This window comes from Pleuronectes platessa, chromosome 7, assembly GCF_947347685.1.
Source record: "Pleuronectes platessa chromosome 7, fPlePla1.1, whole genome shotgun sequence".
In the NCBI taxonomy this organism is placed as follows: domain Eukaryota; kingdom Metazoa; phylum Chordata; class Actinopteri; order Pleuronectiformes; family Pleuronectidae; genus Pleuronectes; species Pleuronectes platessa.
The window spans coordinates 24092728-24108945 of NC_070632.1; the positions used below are offsets into that span (position 1 = coordinate 24092728).

Genomic DNA, 16218 nt, shown 5'->3' on the forward strand with positions numbered 1-16218 from the left:
ATATGCAGATGACACAACGATAATCGGATATATCCCAGCGAGCAGGTTGTTCAGGTCATAAAGTAACCTGGTGCCAGAACAACCACCTCAAGCTCAGCACATCAAAAACACAAGAAATCATTCCGGACTTCAGACGCACCCCCTCACCCCAATATCTGGTCATAACAATAAGGAACCCATTCAAATATCTAGGCGTTCTCATCAACAACACATTAGAGCACCAACACAGACCACATTATTGTAAAAAGGGTTCGTCAATCAAAGACTGTTTTTTTCTGAGACATTTAAAAACATAATCTTGTCCAGTTCTACACAATCATCACAGAAAGTACACTCACCTCATCCATAATAGTTTGGTACGGCATCGTTACTATAACTTATTTTAACTGGTAGAACCATGTATTATTTTATTGCTGTTTGAATTAAAATATATTGTTTAATCCTTTATTGTTGTATTGCTTTACCTCGGTACCAATACAAATTAGCGTTGTAACTCAATGTCTCTCCCAAGGTTTTAAATAAATAAATGAATTAATAAAACACATAACCAGCTTGGTTGTAGCCGTCCTTAATAAATAATTCTGATTGTGCCATTGGTGGTACAGGACAGCAGCATGTCACTGTGGGTGTGGACGGCTGGTTCTGATAATCTTATTTTCTCCTGTTTATTTAATGAATAATATTATTTTGGTCTCTTTGCTTTCACTCGGTTATATTTTCTATTTGTTTTTGTCTGCTGTGTAAACGTATTTGCACCTTGAAGCTGAATCTTATCTTATTCTTTTGAAAAAGAAAACCCCCAAACAACATTGTGAATAAAACACATGGTTGTTAAATTCAGCAGCATGGGCCATTTTTCATGCTGTGTCTCGGTCACCCTTACATGGGCAACACGGTCATCCCCCCCCCCACACACATCCATCTATGGACCAGCTTCAAAGTGGTGCGTACACGGATCAGATCTGCAGCAGCATCAGCGCACAGCTTATTAGAAGGAATGGCCTTCAGCCTGTCCTTGCCTTCACACAATTTAGTCTGCACTATTTGTTCAAAGGCTTTCACCTGCTGTGAGGAACTCTCACTGTTCCAAGACAATAATTCATTATTCAGGTAGAATACATCTAAAGGCTACACTGCCTTCTCCAAAGAATGTAAGGATTGCAAAAGGCAAAATTAGTGTCTGTCATCAGCATCTGCCTACTCTCCCTTCAGAGCTCTCACAGGAGACACTGATCGCAATCCCTTGCTACTCTCAGATCTCTACTCTGAAGATGAAAAGATCTGGTGGAGCTTTATGTGAGAACGCACATGTCCGAGTCAGTGGTTGTGGATACTCTCCACAACCTCACCTGCCAGCTCCCTAGTAAATTGTCAGAGTGAGCCCATGTCGGAATACAACAGAAAAAGGTTCCACAAAATTCACAGCGAGCATGTGGGCTTGTTTATCACGTTTCTAACACTCAACTGAAATGAAACAAAAAAACTAAATGATTTCAAATATATTGAATGGAAAAGCGGAGCCATACACGTAGAAGACTCGAATGAAGATGTCGTCTTGAAAAGACCGGATCCTAGGCTCTTTGGTGAAAACAAATTGCTTGTGTTAATGTGCGGAATTTATACGTTATTCCCTGCTCACTGTACGCTGTATGCTTTAACCAGACGTCACCCCACACCTGATTCTCTGGACATCTTCCTGTTGTTGTGAACTTTGTTCATATGTGAAGGGCAATCCTATTATCTTAACGCTGAGTTTCTTATTTATCTGGCGGATGGAAATCTATGTTTTTCCATCATACTTGTACAGTTGCTGTAGCCTACTCTGTCGCTACAGTTGACATGAAGCTCATTACTAATGGTGATTAAAAAACCCCGTATAATGCAACATACAGACACCTGGTACAAAAACACATAATTTGGCATAACTGTCTTAGCCAGGCACTGACTCAGTTGTTAGCACCACACGTTTCTGGTACCATGTCATTTACCAGAAAAAATATCCCAGTAGGTACAAAATTAAGCATAATACTTTTTTTAGAATTGTGGTACAGAGCAGTGATGTTAGTTACTAACCTGAGTTTAGATTTGATACAAGGAGGGACATCTTGGATCTAGAAACTTAACTGAAATGTTGGATAGCTAATTTAACAACGATCTTGGAGTTTGGGTTTTACTAGTAGATTGTTGCATTGATGTTGAGCTAAGGATCTAAAACTCAGCATCTCTCTCTGCTCACATGCTTCGATGGTCATCAATGGATGACCGGAAAACACCCTGTCTCATAATCTTAAAAACTGAAAAGAAATTCCTAATTCTTCAAAAAACAAACTGTTTTTAAATAGTTACCTGTATTAATTTGCCTTCAATATTTATTTTTTACAATGTAGTTTTACAAATGATCTAGCTCTGTGGTATTTAACACACCCGGACGGGGTAGTTAACCTGCTGAAAAAGCAACCAACCAACTAACCAACAAACCCATGGACAGGCACTAAAACAACTCCCTTGGTGAAGACAAACACAGGGCATGCACTTTCAGTGGCAGCCGTACAAGGAGGGAGAATGACTACTTTCTAAAAGCCCAGTATGGCTATGTGGTCACATGACTGGGACACAGTTCCAGTTTAAACTCTGAACACGCCTTTGGTCTACTGCATCATGGATGTGTGGCACATTATATCTGACAACATTTGTCACCAGACATGAAGGCACAATTGTTGTGTAACAAATGTCTCCTACACAATCACATGATCCAGCATGTCTCCAAAAGGAAATATGCTTTTAAAATGAGCTGGATTTACAACGTCCCCAATCACCCAGCTACTGTGGTGTTGATAGTGATGCTGAGTCATTTGTTGTTGTCAGAAATAGGAGGATGTAAAGATGACTGTGACAAATATGACAATTTATCTTAGTATTAAAAACACATTTTATGTTTAATGTCATAAAAGGGGACCCAAAAATGTCGAGTAAATTCTAGTTAGTATTAAGTCTTAAATTATGTGATTAAAGCACTTTGTGTGTGTGTGTGTGTGTGTGTGTGTGTGTGTGTGTGTGTGTGTGTGTGCGTGTGTCCGTGCGTGTGTGCATGGACTCACCCGGCCCAGCTCCTTGTCGTCTAGAGCCAGCACACCAGTGCTCTCTGTGAACAGCTTTACTTTGACCGAGGGCAGTGGGTGAGTTGTGGTGAAATCCCCCTGAGTCCCCCACCTGAAAGAGAAAAAAACCTTTTCGTTAACTCACAGTGACAGACTGCAGTTCAGATCCTCCCTGTCGGTCAAAACACTTCTGATGAGAATTCGATTCATCCACCAGTCCAGTCTCCCCTGCACAAACTGTACTGTGCCAGGTTGCAAACCAACATTTCCAGCCACTATTGCTTCACTTAAGAGGCTTTTACTGTAAAGCAGCTAAACTAAGCCAATGTTGACTAAGATTAGAAAAATGGTCTGTCCACGCAACAGGACCTGATCTACATAAGAAGATATGAACATATGCACAGGTATTGGAGGGAGGAACAGAACAAAGAAGAAAACTGCCACAGGTAGGCTAGTTAAAGTATTTTATCTCCAACTGATGAAGAAACGAAAGAAAGACCTTTAGTAATTCAGAATATGATCCGGTTACCATGTGTCCATTTGGAGTCTCCAAATGTGCTTTTCGGACACCTGAGTCTTGTTATGAAAAAACACTGTAGAAGGGTTATACTTGAGTTTACTGATAGTGTAGCTAAGGCACACACAGGGAATTAGTATAGGTGGACTAAACTCTTTTACTGAAATCAAAGGCCTACTACTCTGTTTCTGTATCACCCAAAATGTTTATTTTATAAGATACCTTTGGGAGTTGTCTTTCTTTTCGTGATTCAGAAGCTATAGACACTTTAATTTGGAATGGGATTTCAGCCATTTGTGCTCCAAAGTGAGGGGGCTGGTGTCAGAGGTTAGGATATGCAGGCTGTTTTTAAGCTTTGCCCGAACCAGCAAATCTCTGAGATTTGGAACTGGCATTTGGTGAGGATCTCAAATGGATAAAACATGGTGTTGTGGTAACGTGACATTTTTATCAAAGTATCAATCACAACCTATTTATGAATAATTTCAAAGAGATCATGCTTCATTGTGAATCTATAGAACTGAGTTTTTCAGGTTATTTTGGGAAATAGTGTTTGTTGAATGGTCCGTCAGTTGAGCTCTGCTGAGCTCAACTGAATCTCACTGTGTCACAGGGACCATGAGGGATTAAGAAAGTCTTCATGAGGACACTCAAGTTTCAGCAAAGTCCAACAAACAGAAAATGTTCATGTTTGACTCAAAACAGACATGTATGTGTCGCAAATAATTTACATCTCAAACATGTTAACCATTTTGTATTTGCAGGCTCAAAACCCCACAGGACAGGGTTTTTTTCATTTTTAAGTGCAGGTACCTGCTCGTCATGGACCACAAGGGTAACAGAGGTAGGAGGTCAGTGTTGTTACATTTCTTGTAATAACTTCACATCATCAGGTGATGGTCAGAGATTGAGAGTCAGCAAACAGTGCCATCAGTGTCAGCTCTGAGTTTTCATCTTACACAAACTCTAATGGAGCAAAGTGATGCCCTCTGCTCGGGATGAAGGACACAAGGCCACTATAACACACACACAGCCACGCTCCTGAGATAACATGCCTTCATGGGGTCTGGGTGTTTATGTGTGTGAGGTGCACAGATGACAAGTGACCCCTTGACTTGTTGAAGACGAGAAGCAAGGTCGAGAACCAAACTTAGTTTCCCCAGTTTCCAAGGCAACAGAAGGGTGCTTTTGTTTCAATTAAACACACACACACACGCACACACACACGCACACGTACGTCTCCGCATCTTCAAAACTTTTGTTTCATGGAACATCTCCGCCCATACAAAAACACAGAACTATAAATGCTCAAACAAGAATGCTAGGCCAGTAGGGGGCGATATAGTCTACAACAAGGATCCATCAATAGCAGAGAAGGATGCTGTACTAGGAGTGGCCAATGTTTGGTGTTGTGTGTGTAATCCTCATATCTAAAAGCTTCTTACAGGCTCATTCAGGGTTCATTTTAGCTTTAAGATATCTTACATCAACACCTGTTAACAATATTGAGTGAATTTCTCATTTAAAAGATTGCAACAAATTTTAACACTACTACATTTACACCCACAGATGCTATTTACTTTTTACAAAAAGTTGAAAGGTCCGTAATCCGTTTGTAAGCTTTGTTCACCCTGGTAAGATTTTAACTAACAATGCTCACACTGTTAATTGTAGACTCAGCTACATATGTTATATTAAGGAATATGTTATTCTATGACAATACATTTTTTTGTGGCAGTTAACAATTAGGTTCAACACATTTTTAAACTTTATTTGTGATACGTATTTTTTTTTCTAAATCTAACAAACAAATCCTTTTTCAATCCATTGTGTCGTTAGCGTTTCTGAATCGGAACACAGTAAATCAATTTCTGCTTTGACAAATCTTTACCAAATGCCATTTTACTGGCGTTTACACAATGTCTTAATCAGATGATAGAGTAACTGTCATGGTTACACTCACACACATCATTTCCCGATGCATGTTCTATGTCACTTCCTGTTTTATGTTGATACTCACGCTTGTCATTGTTTCCTCTAGGTAGCTTCACTCCTACCCCTTTATTTAACAGAAATACAATCAACTCAACTGTGAGTGTTGACCTTTGACCACCGAACTATACGCATCAAGCTCATCCTTACATCCAAATTAACCTTTGTACTAAATTTGGAGGCTTACCTCAGACTATTCATGTTCAGTTGGATGGACAGTCGGACCACGCAACAACATTATTTTTCCAGCTGTGGCTGCAGCATAGACATAAAACCGATTTACTGTTACAGTATTTCTTTGTTTCAACCTTCATCAAACTTAATTTACACAGGTACAAAGATAAATGTTTAATTTGTAAAGCTTTCGCTTCGCTTCCTGTCTGTAAGCTCATTTTTATCTTGTACACACACAACTACTGTTACAATCTTAAACCTGGATTTTTTCGAGTCTACATCAATTGTAATACAAATGAGAAATTGTGCTATAATCCTGAACAAGAATCACAGATGCTTGACAATCCACTTTAATTAATGGTATCACTAATGAAACAGGTCATCAGTAACTAAATAGCTTCTCTGTGTCAATTGCATGAATCATCAGTGCAATTGGACGACTGTGTAATCATAGCTAATCGGGTTGTCCATGTAATTACATAACTATGTTATCATTAAATGTATGGGTGTGTGATTGAAGATGAGGGACGTGAAAGCAATTTGGACGCTAATCATAGAGAAGGTGACAGGAGCCGTAGAGTAAAGGCAAGCGACAGAAGAGCGTCGCTGCTGACCTCCGAGGGCGCGAGGTGACGGTGAGCTTGTTTAATTGGTTCCGTTTGGTGATGCTGGCAGACGGATGGCCTTCAGAAAAGAAAGTGTGTGAAAGGGCAGCCTCATTACCCCACAGACCCCCACTGTCCGCCAGGCATCCCACGGCCATGAACCGTCACCAAGAACTTTGAGGGCAGATCGACAAGAGGAGCATCAGGTGGAATTATACTTGCTGCTAATCAGGTGAAAATCATCAAGTAATGCAATTTTTTTTATATAGTCAGAGTCATTACAGGCAAATCATATTTTGATATAAAAATTATTATAATAATATAGCATTATTATAATTTCTAAAATTAGTTGTAATTTGTAATCAATATTTACAGATACATTTTAAGTGATTTTCTTGAATGAATGTATTGACATTTTCTTTTGAGTGTAATCGCTTTCCCATCATTATTAACTCTGCTGATCACGTCCTGGTATACGATCTATTCCAATAGAAAAAAATAATAACCAAATACTACAGGATTAAGGGTACTAAGTGCAGACAGAACTAAATAAATCATGTTGAGTGTTAAACATAATGTTACAAAGGAAATGAAGGACAGATTGGGCAGCCAATCAGAGAGGACATACAGGTAGCTGGAGTTGTGCATAAGTCCCGGGAAAAGAGCTGCAATCAACCCAAAATCTTCATGAGGTGAGATGTTTGGACCAGGGCTTGTGGCTGCAGGTCAGTAATGCTAGTATTACACTATGCTACCAACTGGTATAGAATCATCTTGTTATTCAGAAGCCTTCGTTAGCTTTTGTTAAAAGCAGTTATGTTGCTCATGTTTATTAAGTGAACTGTTGTTAACCACAAGGCCACAGTGTCCATTTAGTGCCATATTGGGATTGTGAAGCTACGCGTTTGATTCCAACACAGTACAGTGGAATACTGGTTATTTAACTACAGAGAGCAGATACTGTGTAGCTCTTATAATACAACGACGATGCTCATAAGTATGTTAGCACTACGATGGGATTGGGATATCATGGTAATGTTGGTGAACAGCTTAGAGAAAAGCTGATCCGTGCTCTGCAGCAGCACTGGGAATGATCAGATGACTTGCTACAGAAGTTTCAAGATTATATATGTCATTCCAGCCGTACCTGTTGAACATAAAACGGAACGAAATTGCATTTCACAGGACCAGTGTGCTCATTCAACCAGTTGGATTTAGTGTTACTAGTGTGAGTGTGTGCTGGTGTCTTTACAGCCTGACCCTCAGGCCTGTTTACAGCCCCGTTTTAAATCACAACTGCTCATAAACCTCCTCTCAGTGGAATTAGTCTCATGGACAAATTAAACAAAAATATCTGAGCTCTGATTGAGACTGTAGACATTGATATAAGGACAGTTGTAGGCTCTGTTTGTTTCTGTATTTTTTATGTTGAGAAGAGAGCAACTCTCATCACTGTTACATAACAGCATCATCTCCTCGCTGTATCAGCCTTGAAAAAGACACGTGGTGATTTTGGCCTTTCTGAAGGATGAGGGTCAACTTGGTGTCCTCTGTCTGCCACAAACACACCTGTGGTTGCATTTCAAAGCTGTGGGTCTATTGCTCAGTTTCAGGTAGCTGAGTGAAAGGTACGTTTCACAGAGTTTGGTGTGTTCACTTCATGTTCCAAAGATCCGACAATAATCCAATCAGGAGTGAGTATTAGCACTGAACATCGTTATCGCCCAAGATCCCTGTGTAACACTTAGTCCATCAAAAATCTTAAGCCATAAAAAAAAAAGTACTTAGATGTAATTGTGCTATAATAGAAATGCAACACAATATTAGGATAAAACAGTATCTAGAGCAAGAAAGTGAAATAAAAAAAAGCCACAATTCAAGTTTTTAGGATAATTGTTTTACCTTTATAATAAATAAAAGACCTAAATTCTACCTACAATCTTTGACAACATTATAAACAACCGTATGGACCAAAGTTTTGGACAAAATCAAATTTGACCTAGTTACACCGTCTACAGTTGTGAAACTGTGGGGATACTAGGTGGCACCATTCGCCTTACTAATTTAGCCCTGTCTTTCCAGACCACACATGAAAATAATCGTTCTCCCAGTGTGATTGCAAGCAAAGTCCATGCAAAGTTGCAATTAGCCATAAATTCATGCTAAAAGATGCAAAAGTCAGCAGAGCTCTAAATATTTCAGCTTAAGTGAACACATTTGTGTGACACTGTGTCAGTCATCAGTGTTGAGATTCTCCTGACATCTTAGAGAATCAAAAACAGAGGACAGACTTGTCATCGTTATTTGTGGACACCCAGAGCTGTGCAACTTCTGCACTTTATAGAGACGAAAGAAGGTAAGGGTTTACCGAAAAGTCAGAAAAATAGTATGACCAGATAAGATAAGACGTGAAAGGGTGAATCCGTTGCTTTATTGTCAGTTTTACTTAATTACAATGAACCGAGTGAGAAGTGTTAACTACCTTCTGGAGGTAGGTCAACAGTTCCCCCTGTTAACCGATTCTTTTATCAGACATGAACTGATTTGATCAGCAACCTTTTTTCCCATGTGGAGACATTTTCCACACACTTCACTTTCAGCTTTTCTAGCCAAGATGCACTATTAATAAGTCATGAACAAAGGTCACAAAGAGGTGTTACAATGCTCAGCCATTCTTCTTCCTTCATTTGAAATTCTCCTAACTCAGTGAATGATGTTCTCACAAGGTAAAAACTATCTTATTGCTAACATTAAATCTCATGAAATATGATGTTTGTGACAGTATTGATTTGGACGACAGTCTGGGCCTAATTTAAGTGTGACATGGTGAAAGCTATTTAAATCCTGTAAGATGTAATTTTCTATCAGACATTACTGAGATAGTAGAAGAGGAACCCACTGTGGTCTGGCAGCTTCAGCTTGGTCCGTCTGCAGCTTCTCTCCTCCCTCCACCTCCATGGTGCAGTAAACGATCCGGTTCGGAGCAACAGACTTCAGACCCTGAACCTCCACGATTACAATCTGAAAATATCAGAGGTGATAGGGATTCAGATGCATTGTTCATTTTCAAAACCTGTTATACCTGTAACCTAAAAACAAGTCCTATCCCTAAAAAACATCTCCCAACATCTAAAACTCAACACACACACACACACACACCTCCAGAGTGAAGGACAGCACAACGTCAGATTTGGAGAGGATGTCTCCCTCATCCCCGATGTCCAGGAAGGAGTTATTCTGAGAGGAGCGTTTGAGCTTCTGTTTGAAGTCGGGGCCTCCTTTAGACACCGGCAGACTCTCCAGATTTGCCATCAGCAGGTTGACTGAAGAACGCAGCTCCTCCATGTACAGAGCCTCCATGTCAGGGGAGATGAACTTTGGGTATTTCTTCTCCTGCAGGACACACATTCAGCTGCTGTTCATCATCAGCATCAAGGTTTTCATCCTGCTACAACTGAGTTCACCACCATGAAGCTGTCTACCAATAAAACATCCATCTCAGTGTTTCACTGACACCTTTCATCCCACTTTCTGGTTCCTCACGAGGTGGGAATTTTGCTGTAAATATTGTGCTTTTCTTTGTGTAGAGAGAAGAAATGTAGATGACAAGATTGTGTGTTGTTTGTAATATTCAGCACCTCAGCCCATGACCAATATATGTGATTTCACACTACATTTGCTAAAACATTTAAGTGATTCAATAACATGTGAAATAAATGAAGGATGTATTAAAAAAATGTATACATAAAAGTAATAGTACAAAAAAAACAAAGTGTGCTTTGTATGTTTCTCACCCTGGCAATCTTCTCGGCCAGTTGTAGCCTGCCGTCCAGCTCTCTACGGATTTGAGCTGCCTGCTCATCTACGTTGTCCAGCTGACATTTAGAAAAAGAGAAGGAAGAAATAGGAGAGTTTAATCAATCAGCCAACTAGAGATCGGTAGCATTTATAATCCAATAAAAAGTTTGCGACACAGGACTCTTCTCTGAAGAAATGGACTGTGCATTGATTAAGTTATCAATAGCTGAGGTGGGAACAGGTGACAGTAAATCAGAAGTAAGTGTTGGAGATAAGTGGTTCAACCACTTCACTGGGATGAGAACAGAAGATAATCTTGATCAGATGGAGAAGACATTTCAAAGGTGTTTGTGTACTTCCTTTGCAGTCCCTCCTATGTCCACCAGATGCTGCTCGCTGATGTGAAATTTAGCAATTGCATTATAGTAACCTCGATGTCTATAACATATTGATATATATGTGAATATACAGAATCTGTAAGTGGCAGACAAGATTTTGGCTGGAATCCATCTGGTTTCTTTCTTGAGTTTGACCAATCACGTTTGAGCGGACTTTAGTTGCACACATCTACATTTGTATGTAGACAATTGTTGCTAGAGATTGGACAGAATGTTGTTTTGACACAGAAACGTACAAAAAAGTATCACTATTTGTGTTTTGTGTGGAGAAACATTCAAATTTTGTAAGAAAGGCAACTGGTCAGACTGTAAACTGAGGATGGTGAACAGAAGATATCTGCTGTCTGCATCTGAGGCCCCAAGGTATTGGCTGTCGCCCCTAGAGGCTAATTCATTGTCACACAATAGCTGATGGGACAAGATTGTAGTTAGCTATTGATTTGACATTTAACTGTGGTAACAACTGTTATGGATCACTTATCCTTTATCATTGGTGTTTCTTTATTTTAGAGGGTTGGCTCTGAAATCTATTACGTCACCTTAAATGTGTGTCCCAGTCTGAAAATGGTGGGTCCTTCCCACTTAAAGTGGCTTTAATACACCACTAACACTTCAAATAGATAGAGAGTGACACATCTAAAGCAACCCTGGGTCTCTTGAAAGGCGTAATATAAATTCTTAAAGTTATTATTATTATAATAATTATTATCATAAGCATCACATTTTAAGTGACACTGGTTTAAAAAAACAACAGCAAAGTAAGTAACTAACATTTCAACATCCATTTAACCTTACTTCCATCATGGTTGTGTTTCTGTTGTGTTATCGCTTTTACATGGGCATCTTCTATTAAGGCACTTCGCCATGTCTCTGCCCCCTGAGCTTAATACTGACTCATGGACAGTAACATCCATATCTTATTACTGATTGGGCACAGGTTGTCATTACAGAGGCATTATTGAATGTACACATTTTTTGTTTCATAATGTTTTGTTTCGTTACGTTTGCTTTCTTCTAAGGTTTGCACTGGACCTTGTTTCGACACAGGAGATAAACACAAGAATAAAAAAACTGGTGGAAAGTGAAGAGTCTAAAAAGTGTCACGTGCAGTTCTGCTTCAGTAAGTAGGGGCTGAAGTGGTGCCGTTCGAGAGCTTCATGATGAGCAGGAGATCATCCGATCAGTCTTCTGTTCAACTTAATGCCAGCGAGACTCAAAGGGGAGATGAAAGAAGGAGGAAATTGAATGAAGTTTGCTTAGTGGGCAAAAACGGGGCCTCATTTCACAGATCTGCGATGAGCAGAGGCGTCTGAAATGACAATCGATAATTAAACAGCTCCGATATAAATTGCCCTGAAGTCAGAGACGAGTGGGAAATCCAGTTGATAAGAGAGGAAAAAGATAAGCTGTTTAATTTGTGCCTGTTTCAAAATGGATCCCAGAGAATCGGTTCAAAATCAGCCCTCAGCGTCTCCATTACAAGGACCCAAACTTCCGTCACATTGAAGATGAAGTCAAAATCAAAATTAATTTACACAGAAAAAAACAAATAAAACTGGAATATTACATAGTCCTACATCAAGATCGCAGTTGCAGCGGCTTGCTGGGATATTGTTGAGCATATTTGATAATATGAGTAGCAATGTCATGTTAAATAGCCCATGCAGTGATGTCAAATAAGAACCTGTTGTGCCTGAAAGCATCGGGATGCTGTTGTGCGCATGCGCAGAATAAACGGTCTCTTGAGTTCACAGACCAGAGGTGTGCTGTGCTTTTTCCCCCGTGAATGTTAGCTACTGGAAGCTACTAGCTAACCACTCTGGTGACTGTCAAACGATAGACTGCTGCAGAGATGTCTAACGCTACAGATATAGTGACTTGAATGGCAATCAGTAGACTGTATGCCTCTGCCCAACAGCCACCTGATAAAACCACATTTAAATTCAAAAGATCTTGATTTTACACACTGTTCAACTAAATATCACATCTTAACATGCCTGATTTTAAGATCCATTAATTATTCTCCGAGAGAATAATTTCCAATGCTAAAACAAACCAGTCAACCAACATACAAACAGACCGTGGTGAAACATAACATTCTCGTTAGAGGTAATAATCATTGAAATGCTGTCGGAACAAATCTAAAATCCAACTGAATTACAGATGTTAAAGACATGTTTGCAGAATGAAATATGTCTCTAGTGTTTCTGATGTTTTCCTTCTTTCTTGCATCCTTTCTTTCCATTCTGTCTCTGCAAGTATGTCTGTTGTTGCGTGTCACTCTTTGCCCGATTGTCAATCTACACATCATTCATCATCAGCTCTGCAATATATCAACTCTGGTTCCTCTTTCCTTCAGCCAGTGATACATCACACACTCTCAGCCACTCAGAAATGATTGTTCCAAATTGTGATTTTTGTGTTATTTTTCTCTGAGTAACCTTTATTTTGTACAGCCCCAGATTTTAGTTTCCTTGACGCTCGCCTCGCCACACCACACGTCTCTCTATAAACAACTCATCACTCATCTCCACGTGTCTCCAGCTACAGCCCTCGGTCGGCTTCCCGGCTTATTCTCCTGAAAGCTCCTTAGTCATAAAGTCTACCACAGCTCAGTCAGGTGTTCCCTGCCCGCACCGTCCTGCAAACACCATTCTTTACCTGCCACAACCCTCATCTAAATCTTCTCTTTATTCGGTTTGTGAAGAAACAAGACACATCTAATATGAGTGTGTGTAATTTGGTGCAGCTTGATTTAAGTTAGGCTGACTGTTGGGCTCGACTGAGCGTCATTTCAGTATTTCAATATGAATCAGGTCACATCTACCTGTGTCTATTCAGCTGGTTTTAGCTTTAATTTAGTTTCATGGTTGCAGAAGCCATTGACAATCAACTTTCTTTGACATTATAGATGTACAGTAAACATTTGGATTTCTACAGCCAATGTTTTCAACATTATAAAACCACTCCAAGCTGAACTTTGAAGACTTTAAATTGTGAATGCTCAGATTCAGGCATCTTCAGTCTCCATCCTGGACATATCTTAGTTGCAAAACTCTCGTCTCCAACCTTATCGACTGCAGCTTTCCATTAGTTCCGCTTGAAGTTTCTGTGTTATTGCTGATTTGAATCTTTGGAGTTGTTTCTCTTTGTGCACAATGGGTCCATTAAGGAGAAAACATCCGTACTTCAAGTCATTTTGGTTTCAAGTTAGGCAACCAGAACTTGTTCCTGATATAAACCAGAAATCTTTGCCAGAAACCACTTTACTTGCTCTCAGTATTTTCCCCAAAGGAAATTGAGAATATCTATGAAATGAGACTCAAGAGAGCGGACCGCTGCAGTCTAATTAAGAGCATAATCAACAGCCATGGTTTTAATAACAGTGGAACAATAGGGAGCTTTTATATTGTAAATTGTTTTTACAAGTTACAGACTTAAATTTTTTCGTCAATTAGGTTCCGGTAATAAACAATAAATAAAAAATTATAATAATAACAAGATATCAAGGCTTTGACCTCCTCTCTGTATGCCTTGTCATCGTCGCTGCTGATCAGGCCTATGATAGTGGTTTCACCAGAAAACTTAACGATGGTGTTGGAGCTGTGGGTGGCCACGCAGAAACAGAGGTGTGCCGTGTAGCCCAACAGCATCGGCGTCCATCCCGCAATGCTGGCTCTCCTTTTTACAAAGACACCAATTGCATTTTATTACTGGAATGAAGAGAGGAACCACAATGTGCTTCCCATTCTTTGTTTATACCTATTATACGGCGCAACAGTGGAATGAAGGAGCAGCATTTCCAATGCTAGTAGGGAAATGCTAACATTAGCGTCAATATGTCACAGTGACAGTGGGCCGCTGTGGTCCAAGATGTAGAACAGGTCGTCTACTAACCAGAAGGTTGGTGGTTTCATCCCTGGCTCCTCGGAACTGGGGTGATACCAACATTATTTGGTCGGTAGATCTTGTTGAGCTGGTCATTTCAAGAGTAGCTCACAAGCCTATAAAGTGTGGGCACCCCTGGCTTAACTGTACAGTATTTTGCAATTCATCCATTCGCACACATTTATACAGTGCACACAGTTCAGTTTTAAGTGAGATGTTATGAGCTAATCAACTGAATTAGATTTGGTTATGAAACTCAAAGATCAGGTCGCAATTGAATCCTATTAGTTAAGTACAAGAGAGGGAGGAATGACAATTTCAGCCAGGGACATTGAAAAGAAGTTATTCATCAATAGTTTGATTCTTCTTTAATGAAATAATATTGTTGCTTGTCACCTACTGTCAGGCCTGATATCCTGCCACGCTAATTACTGAGAAATGGATGTTTGTTCACGGATGAGTTGAGTCAACAGTTCAGTCGACAGAAATGCTGCCATGTGCATCCATATGCAGATTGCTGAGGCTCTGATATCCAGAGAGAAAAAATAACAAGACATGTTAAGTCATTCTGTCATCGTTTGTGATGATGGTCTGCTGAGTCCTAACTAACCCTACAGTGTCAGAAAAACAATTAAACCCTCTGGGGTCCCAGAGCATTTTCTCAATTTTTACACATCTTAAATTAGAATTTTACAGGCACTTGCATGCGGCATGATACACTGCCTGATTCTCTCTTGTTCTCTCTGCTGTCTGCAGTGAAAACAGAAGTGTTTCCAATGTGTCCTTGCCTATCCTCTGCACATTCAATTGGAGAATCTGTTTATAGAGATTAATTGGTTGTTGTCGCAAAAAAGGCAAGCAGGCAAATCAATCCTCTAATTTTGCGAAGGTAGCAACAGATGACAGTTCCGCTCTCTTTTCAAAGGCTTGTCACTCCTGTTAGGGGTAAACTGGAAAAGGGCTCTTAATGAAAGAGGAGAATATACAGACAATGTCTACACCGGGTCTGGGGGTTGTATTATTGTTGAGATATTTATAGAAATATTGATTTTGACATGCAGACACATACTAGGACCCCAGTTATCAGACTGATGGAGGTCAAACAGCAGGTCGTTCAGTTTGTAATAACTAACTATACACATGTCAAAAACAATAGGAGCAATATCCCTCTGTGCGTTTCAGCCGTGTCAGGGCAAACCATAAGCCCTTCCTTGAGCTTATAGCTATGATTAATATAGTGGAGTAAGGGCTGCTGCACACTAGATTTTCAACTCTTGACTCATTTTTAAAACGATGTATACCACAGACTTTATAACTGATTTACCGAGACCCGAGAAACATGAAATCTGAAATTGGGTACATCTTATTTTTTTGTCGCGGTTGACAAACAAGGAGCATTACTGCCACCTTCTGAACTGGACTGGACCAACCGTTCGATTGAACGTGACTTCAGAAGCAAAAAGAAATGTGGAGGACGTCCAATGTTGATTGTTCTGTTTTGCAGCTAAAGAAAAGTTAAAAAAACTATGGATCATGTCAGGACAGAGACGACGGTATTGCTGTTTACATTTTGCAGCGCGAGCTGGAGGTGAGTTGGAAATGCATTGTTTTTAGTCGCAACTTTACAAGTACGCACAATACAGTTGTTGAGGTTTATTATCGTAATTTATCTACATGACAAATAATATGCAAATAAATCAAGCAATCTGAATATTATGATAGCCAATAAATATGGATAAAGGTTTGTG

The 16218-nt window shown here is 39.7% G+C and overlaps 1 protein-coding gene across 2 annotated transcripts in view; it reads right to left on the minus strand.

The window, feature by feature from the left end:
- The window catches only part of cadps2 (Ca++-dependent secretion activator 2), a 127000-nt gene that overhangs the window by 94315 nt on the left and 16467 nt on the right, over positions 1-16218 (minus strand). For both annotated transcript variants that reach the window (XM_053426864.1, XM_053426863.1), the window contains exons 2-5: positions 10181-10261; positions 9546-9779; positions 9286-9407; positions 3099-3210 (exon numbers count right to left, since the gene is read on the minus strand). In XM_053426864.1, coding sequence (XP_053282839.1) covers positions 3099-3210; positions 9286-9407; positions 9546-9779; positions 10181-10261 — 549 coding nt within the window. The remainder of the gene's footprint in view (positions 1-3098; positions 3211-9285; positions 9408-9545; positions 9780-10180; positions 10262-16218) is intronic.